General features: G+C 40.9%; 2 protein-coding genes across 3 annotated transcripts; one reads left to right on the forward strand and one right to left on the reverse strand.

Moving 5' to 3' along the window:
* Positions 1-1,834: 1,834 nt before the first annotated feature.
* Positions 1,835-7,223, forward strand: LOC128895551 (cell surface glycoprotein 1-like). 2 transcript variants are annotated; one of them, XM_054158252.1, is made up of 5 exons: positions 1,835-2,055; positions 4,513-5,277; positions 5,832-5,973; positions 6,219-6,339; positions 6,619-7,223. In XM_054158252.1, exons 1-5 carry the CDS (start codon positions 1,974-1,976, stop codon positions 6,805-6,807), a joined length of 1,299 nt encoding a protein of 432 aa, XP_054014227.1. In that variant the 5' UTR covers positions 1,835-1,973; the 3' UTR covers positions 6,808-7,223. The 2 variants fall into 2 exon arrangements, with proteins under 2 accessions (XP_054014227.1, XP_054014229.1); XM_054158254.1 differs by having other exon boundaries at positions 6,228-6,339.
* Positions 6,876-8,499, reverse strand: LOC128895567 (uncharacterized). The gene is made up of 3 exons (XM_054158288.1): positions 8,232-8,499; positions 7,694-8,008; positions 6,876-7,497 (listed from the first exon to the last, which is right to left on the reverse strand). Exons 1-3 carry the CDS (start codon positions 8,463-8,465, stop codon positions 7,294-7,296), a joined length of 753 nt encoding a protein of 250 aa, XP_054014263.1. The 5' UTR covers positions 8,466-8,499; the 3' UTR covers positions 6,876-7,293.
* Positions 8,500-9,106: the final 607 nt, after the last annotated feature.

Here is a 9,106-nt window from a genome sequence, read left to right on the forward strand (position 1 = left end):
ATGCGAGAATTGCACTAAATACAACGATAAGAATGAGAACTTCTAGCTCATAAGACGTAACGATAGCAAGGTTATTAGATCATTGTGCAAAGTCAATGCGAATCGCTGATCTTGCACCAAATTCGTTAGAAACGATTCGAAATTTATAAATTTTAAATCGAACTAATTTATTTAGGTTGCATGTAAAGTTGGTATTAATTCTTAGCAGTCCTTTGTAGAAATAGATAAAAAACTGAGTGAACAAGTATTTTAAGAAAAAGTATTAAATAGTAACATATTAATATAGATTGAAGAAGTACCTGAAAAATCTCACCTTCATAAATTGTTCAAAAATTGTCATGAAATTAAGAAACGTATAAACGGAATTCAAAGTATGTACACTAGTTGTGCACAAAAAAAAAAAACATTTACACAATTATTTATTCAACAGTGAGCTCGATTTCCTTGTGTCTCTCGTGTATTGGAAACGCAAACGAAAAAAAACGCAAGTATGCACGGTAAACACGTCTTCAATGGGAATTTAACAACTCTTTCATTCGGATAATTTTCTAGTGAGCATGTGTTCACTGCGCGTAACGGTTTTTTCCTTTTGGTTTTCTAATGGGCAAGAGGAAGTGGGAAATACTTGGTTTAATTTGTACTTCTGCGCTATTCAGTCGCACGACTACTTGTTGACAATCTATAAATATTAATATTAAATTAACCTTTATAAAAATTCATGAATATATATATGTTGTATTAATTGGCAAACAATGTCCTGCACACATCTAACATACATCTTACATACTCACACACGGAAAATAAATTCCACGAATACATAAAATCCGCACTTCAATCAGCAGTTTGTCGTACAAGGTTAATTTAAATCAGTGTTTTTGTTTGGACTGATTCAGCGAGTGTAAAGAGTCAAGTAGATCAGATCAATACGATCCAATCGCATGACTGCGCGAAGTGTCCGATCGATCTTTCGATGGAAACAATTGTAGCAAATCACGAACAAGCTACACCAAAATTAAATTACAAGAACATACAGATGAAATAGCAATTATAATCGACAAGTGTCTCATTAACATCCATCGAACTTGCTGATCGGATAACCGAAGCTACCTGTAGGCTGGTATTATAATATGACTGCGAGAACGAAGACAACCGATCGAATAGATAATTAATATGACATCAGTGTTCCGTTTAAAAATTAGTTCAAGAAAATTAGCTTCTTTGACAGTTTGTTCTTCGAACTGGTTCTCAGAATTTTTTTATAACCTAATGGGGGACCTATTAACCTCAATTTTTTTTAAATGATCAATTTTTCACTTTTGTTATTACGTTTACGTTTAAAAAGTTCTGTGGAAATAATTATTCCCTCGCACAGAAAATGTTATAGACGTAGAACGTTTCGTTAAATAAATTTTAGAAAGAAACGATACAAACACCGAGTTAACATTTCCTGAATATTATTGAAATTAAACAATTTGACTTCCGAGAGACTCGTACCTTACGCATGAAGAAGGTACATTAAAATTCAATCTTACTCATTCGAAACAGAAAACAAAAATTACGATCCGACCCAAGAGCAGCTGTCCAAAGACCTCTAAGTGGCACGAGCAATTACCTGAACCAGACCATGCCCTGGAGGCGTACTTGAAATGCATAGGGCCCAAAGTATTATGAATAATAATAAGAAAGAGGATCGTCCACAGATCGCGAAACAAATTGCAAAATAGGCTTTTCGATTTCACGTCGGCGTGCAAGTTTTCGCACGTGGAAAGTACGGAAGCGAACAGAGGTGAGGAAGCAGCGACGAGCCAAGACTATATAAGATGACGGAGACGGCGATTGAGTCAGTCATTCTCGTGCAAACTCCACCAACGACAAGATCATTCGTGAGTTCGGTAGTGATAATCAACATCGTACACGTCCACTCTTGATTATTAATTATCGATTATTAATTGTCAACCATTAATCAAGTTCACATGGATATAAAGATCGTGACACTGCTGGTGCTATTAGGCATCGTAGGATCTTTGGCGGAACCACTTCACAGGATGCGCAGAAGTGAGTACTCGGTCGAGTAAACACACCGAACACACGGCTGCGTAGTAGCGTTATAACTATCACGGATACGCCGGAGTCTCTATTAGCACGCGAATATGCACGAATTTGTTGCACTTGAACGATGCACTCTTCTTTTTGTGTGGGGGATTTAGCACTCGCCGATTTTTTTTATTCGATTATTCGCACGCTTCCGTGATTCGATTCGGTGAACGTGGGTAATTCGAACACTATTCGAACATGTACTTGATTGGTCGGATGCTACTTGAGTGCGGAGTTGATTATTCGAATATGTACTTGACTGTTTGGACATTACTCAAATGTGGAATTGATGACTTGAATAATATTCGAATGTGTACTTGATTATTCGAATACTACTCGATGATGAAGTTGATTACTAGAATACTATTTGAATGTTTACTTGACTGACCGGATATTCTATGCCTACTACTTAATTACTACTCGAGTACTACTTGAATACGTATCTGACTGTCTAAAGACTCGACAATAAAGTTTACTATTTGAATATCATTCGAAAGTATACTTCACTGTTTGAATACCAGTCGAGTGTACATTTTATTACTCAAATACTATTCGAAGGTCCACTTGGCTGTTTGAATACTATTTGACTTACTCCTCGATCCCGAATCGTTTTAAATATAATCCTGACGCCACACTTTGTAAGTTTCCGGGCTATTGTTTGCAATTGCACTCCCTCGTTTAACACGTTTCGCCGTGCTCTCTGTATACGCATACAGTTCGTAGAATCGCTCGACGGTTTCGAAGGTGTCGTCGAATATCTGAAAAAGAATCGTCTCCCGTTGCGTAAGTCGAGGAAAATAAAAATCGAATCCGACAATAAGTTGCGCAACGTTTCGCGTCGTAGATTTGAACCGGACTCGCAACGGGATTCAGAAATTTCCGAATAATTGCGAAACGTTGACAGAGAAATGTTAATAAATTTTCGACCGATTGTGCCGTTGTGGCTTCGCGCTCGTTGGACGATAAAATCAGCCATTTCCAGGAACGTGTGCGTTTCGGAAACGGTATTTGTACGTATAACACGCCTATGGGTGCGCGATGTACGAGCGGCAAATCAATAATCGATAATATCGCGCGTTTAAACATTAACCGTCACTCCTACAGTGCACTCACGTCTGTGTATGTAAACTTTATGCATGTGGTCACGCATGTAGCGATGATAATTCGTCGCGCCGCTTCCGAACCTTGACCTTATTTCGTTTCTACCTTAACCTCTAACAAGATACTTTCTTTCCACTTGCTTGGCTTTTATCTCGCGCTTCATGCTCCGCGACAAAAAGGAAGGACTTTAATTCTCTTGATAATTCCATAGTCTTCCAAGCAGTATATACTGATTTGAATATAAACTAATTTAAAAATTGAATTACTCAGACGCAGTAACGGTTACGGGTCACGGTATTTGAGAGAGATTAATTTGTTCAAAAAATGTTCAACGCGCGTTTGCATTTAATTTATAAAGTATTTCAAAGATAGTCATAATTAAAATTCGAAACTATCTACTTTCGTTCGTTTTAAACGAAATAATTTCACTCTGTAGAACCTAAATGGGATGGTCTTTGCTTGCTACGCTGTCGCAGTTGACGGAAGAAAAAATTCAGCTATAGACTCGTCGACCTTCGGGTGACTTCACATATTTCTGTATTTCAGGTTTCAGTCTCTGAGATAAGCATGAACCATTTGGAGACACCTTTTAGTATCCACTCGACATGATTTTATAAGAGATATTTCTCTGGTGTCGTTATACTTGTCTGATTTGTTGTTCCGATGGATCGAGGTTGAATTTAATGATGTTTTTCACTCGTTATTTTTTTCTTCAAACGGAAAATACAATGTTGCAACGTTGCTGAAATATTCTTGTAATATTGGCAATATTCCTGCAACGTTACAATAGTGCGTTCCAATTATTTGATTATAATGAAACCAGAAGAAAGCCAATTAAAAATTCTTTATTCATAAATATCACGAGTCCCGCGTGTAGTAATCGAGGTATACATCGTTGGGTTCCCCGAACGAACAATTCGGAAGTTCTCGGTCGGATCTGTGAAATTATCACCCGAAGCATTTCCTGCATGTTTGTGTTGTGCTCGTCAGCCGTGTACATCCTGTCGGCTGCAGACAAAGTAACAAATTGCTACGCGGTTCGAGCAACCCGCCGGATCGAACCTTCCCAACGGAAAGGAAAACACGAATGCATGTTAACACCTGTGTACGTCGAAATTACTATCTTACACCACGCATGAGACTGGGGCGAGGGAACTGCCTCAGCCGGAGGCACTCGCAAACCAGCTAGAAAAGCATGCTCCACCCAGTAACAAACCGTCTCTAGCACGCATGGACCGCAAGTAGCTAGCGCCACGTTTCCCCTGGGAACAGTTAACGCCACGAACGTTGGTATTTTGTTTCTTTTCATCGGCGAAGATGGATTGCAAGAAAGCGATAAACCACGCGGCATGGAATTCGTCGGAATGCCGAGAGCGAAACGGGAGTCCGTCGATTCGAGCACTACCGAAAACACCGCTACACCCACGTCCACCGCAGATCCCTCCACTACACGCGGCACAAGTCCTACCACCACGAACAAACCAGATCCATCAACCGAGACCGCTCCCACGCCTGGATCGCGTTCGACGACAATCAAACCGAGTCCGACACCTGATCCCGCGACGACGGAGCCGCCATCTACGACTGCCAAGCCTGCTTCCACTACCCCGGAGAAGGACACGACCACGAAGAAGCCAACGAATCCTGGAAAATCAACCAAACCGTCGCCAGCCATCGGCTCTCGCATCGATCCGTCCGAGGAACAGCCTCAGCAGCCCGAAACGAAGCCCAACCCAGAGGCTGCCGCGACACCAAGCCAGGCTGGGGGAAATCCCGCATTTCCCTCGTACTCACCCTTCCCAAACCCCGCGTTCTTCATGCCAAGCTTTATCCCGGACTACTCTGCGCCTTACACCCCCTACGGTGATCCTACTTTCAACTCTATACCAGGTGCTAACAACAACAACCTCGCGTGGACGTCGACCAGCAACGGAGGCGGCGCGTCGTCGTCGTTCGCAGGAGCGTCGGCTGGCTCCTTCGGCTACGGGCAACCGTCGGTTGGAAGCCGTGGATCGTTCGTCGACGACGGAGGCCAAGCGCCCGGTTATCCAAACTCCTACCCTGACTGGGGAAGCAGCGGAGGTAATATCCATCGAGCTGGCGAACTTGAACTCGACGGTCGCGTCCTGGAGATTATGGGACGAATTATGCATGCATGCGCTGTACCGAGCTGCGTTTTAGGGGTGTATTGGCGTTGAGGGGAGGAAGATGTAGATCATCCTTTTCGTGGGAATAAGATTTATCGAGATTTCGCTCCGAGTAGTTGTGATTTGTTTCGAATCAGAACTTGGGAACGTATGTGTGTTTCTAGAAATCGCAGAAAGGTTTCTGGGGACATGGATATGTCTATAGGTTGTGCTTGTTGGTCTGCTTTGAAAGTGATCGCTGGTAGTTTCGCCAAACAGAGAATTTCAAACAATGGAAAACGAATTTACTGGAGTATACAAAAATTGGTTTTTATTATTTCTTAAAGATACGAAAAATTTTCTTGCGATATTTTAATTACCTTCCGCACACTTCACGCGCGTAGGTCTAGGAAAGCAGATGCACACAATTTTTCACGATGATTTGTGTGCCTACACGCTTGCAGATTTTCGAAATATTCGTGACAATATTTCGTTTTCTACTATTTACAGCCCTGCCATTTTCCAACTTCGCGTTCCCCGGTAATTTCGAAAATCAAATGCAGGACCATTTCAAACGACTCCAAGATCAATTCCAACAACAACAGGAATTTTTCCGCAAACAACAGGCTCAAATTCAAGCACAGAACGAAGCGTACGTACAAAACCTTGGATAGATGTATTTTTAATTCTTTTTTTCTTTTAATAGAATATCGTTAGTGCTTTTAACTGAAAAAGGGCTGCAAGCAACTTGACCATACCTCGCTTAAAAATAGTCCCCAGTTACGTGAAATCAATTTTTCATCGATACATAGTTAATGCATAAATTGTCCTGCATAAGTATTTTGAATAAATATTGCGCAGAACAAATAATGATTTCTTTGATGAAAATTATGATAGTATATATAGGATGTTCCAAGAGACAGCTAATCGGATCAACAGCGCTCCGGACGCACACAGTGCAGTTTCTGGGATCAGTTTAGGACCACGTGGTGGCTTCCAGTATGGGGCCGTCAATCCGGTAAGTTCTGATGGTACACAGTGTACCTAACTTCAAAATCAAAGAGTGAAGTTATATTTTGCATTTATCGAAAGATACATATTTCAAGAATGTTATGTCAAACTTTGAGATGAGAGACTCGCTAAGTTGTTCAGAAAATCTAAATAAAAATTATTTTGATTCTTAAGGTAGCTTGTCCCCTTAATTGTTTAACATCAAACACCATGAATGTATTACATTTTTATACCACTTATCCTCTAACGATTATATTTTTGCCATGTTTTATTCATAACTTTGCAGGCAGTTCCCGGTGTAGAGTCGAGATTCGCCGAGGAGATTCCAGCCCCGTCTGGAGGCAGAGTCGCAGTGTTCTCCAGTTCCAGTTCCAATAGCATGACTGGCCCTGATGGCAAAACAATTTCCCACAGGACATCGACGACCGGTGTCGACGACAACGGAAAAGTCAAGTTCCGCACCATCACAAACTAAAAGGTTTCACCATCGATGGGAGCTATACCTATAACAACGGCTGCGACCAAGCGTCGCGTTTCTTCTCCTTATTTTCTTTTTCCTTTTTACACCAAGATCATCTGTAACTCAGGTTTATAGACAATATTCTTAATCCTTTACTTATGAAATATACTTACCCAAATGCCATAGAAATACTCGATGTATTTAATAAGAACGATTCAGCTCGCCATCTACGTAAGAAGAATCGTTGCGTACCTCGATAACTGAAAGAACTATCGCCATCGGTTAAGTGACCGTTAGATTATCTCAAATTTGAATCGTAAATTCTATCGATTTATCTGGCTAATTTAATATTGGGATCGTACAATTCTTCGCGTTTTCCTTTGAAATATCCTTCTTGTGAAACGAAAATGAAATATACGATTGTTCGATAATGCTTGTATATTTATTGAACTCTATAACAAATAATTGAAACAGAATGGATAAAACGCGAATCGATGCCTTTCATTCGTCGCTGCCTTGGGTCTTGCTAAGCGGCGGTTCGATTTTATCGTCCACGACCGGTTTACCGAACGACCGTCCGCCATAGCTTGGGAATCGTCTGCTCGCGGATTCCCCCGGATGATGAGAGCGCCAGACAATTTGAGGCCTTTGGAAATTCCTTGGACCCTGATACCAAGGTTCACCGCCATGATAACGAGTTTGAATCTGCAACGCGTTTTGGTCAATTTAAACTCATCAAGTCCACTTTCTTGGTTACGAGCGTCGACACGAATTGCAGGCGACACCGCTTTCAAGTGACTTAAATATAGTTTAAATTTTGCAAATGATTTAATAAAGAATAGAGTTTAATATCAGATGGATAATAATTAAAAGATATTTAATTAGAAACGGTAATGTTTACCTGTGGAACATTGTCGTATCTATGGGTTGGCGAATGAAAAGAGTTCGAAGGGCGAAAACCAGAATTAAAATGTGGAGAATGCACGCCATGGATCCCATCGATTACTGGAATGTCGTTGATCTTAGGATCGGGCTCGACTTTCGTTATTATCCTGAGATGCACGTCCGTTACGATGTTCCCATCTTTATCTCGGTTGGACGACACGGACACCTTGCAAACGCCACTTCGGCACTCGTCGACGTTCGATCCCACTGCTTTTCCATTGACGACGATTTGAATGTTATCGAGAACGTCTGGTCGTTTCGTTGAATCGTCCTAAAAAAAATTGTATTCGTTACAATATTAAATGCAGTAAAGCGTAATAAGTATATTAAAACGAGAATAATATAACGTAATGAAGTTATAAACGAAGTTACAAATATTACATAATAACATATACCAAACGATTTGCTTTTTTGTATAAAATCACAGATAATTCATTCCAATTTATTTACTATATCCACAAGGATATATTTTCAGTCGGAAGAAAATTACTCACTCGTATAGAATCATACTTCGGTTTCCTCGACTCGTCAGGTTTACGAAAATCATTATCCCCTTCGTCGACTTCGTTTAGACCGACGACGGGCTTAGGATCGGAGTCGTTCGATCCACGGTCATCCTCTTGCGAGCGAAAATCGATCATCGAGGAAACTTCCGCGCTCGATGCATAATTTCCCGTTGCAAGTGTCACACAAAGAACGAGAACGATTCTTCCAGCACGATTCTCCATTGTTCAACTGGTATTGTCTTTTTTCGCCGAAGAACCTCGAGTGGACGGAAGACGCCATCGAGGAAGGGATAAGTATCCTAACAGGATGTCTATAGTATCGCGATGGTAATGATTGCTGGCGCACGCGTAACTAAATAACAGTGGCCTTTGCGATAAAAGACACGAAAATGTAAAAAAGAGGGGATTCGATGGGAAAATACCAGATTGGAGGCACCGATACCAATCGCTGGTCTTAATTGCTTCCTGAAGTCTCTTGGTGTCTCGAGTCACGAGGACACGATTTCAGATATTGAACATTTGGATATTAGAATTCGTTTTGGTTAGAAAAGTTAGAGTTTCTGTGAGAATTATTTTCTACATATAATAATTAATTTCAAGAACACTTCACGACAAAAGAATTACGACTAAAAATTGAAATAATGAACGCCACCGGACTATGTGATCCTCGTTGTCGAGTAGGGTTAAGTGTCAATTACTGAGGGCTCTTTGCAGTACGAAATGAAAGCAAGAAGACGCGCGAAATTGCTCCAGCTGAAAAGGGAATCCCGCGAACGAATTGAGAGAAAATCTCATAAGACCAGCGGTTGATGTCACGTTGCTCTTTCGAGGCGTGAAACAAAGAATGACTACTATGAAATGCA

The sequence above is a fragment of the Hylaeus anthracinus genome, unplaced genomic scaffold (genome assembly GCF_026225885.1).
Source record: "Hylaeus anthracinus isolate JK02 unplaced genomic scaffold, UHH_iyHylAnth1.0_haploid 5, whole genome shotgun sequence".
Lineage (NCBI taxonomy): Eukaryota > Metazoa > Arthropoda > Insecta > Hymenoptera > Colletidae > Hylaeus > Hylaeus anthracinus.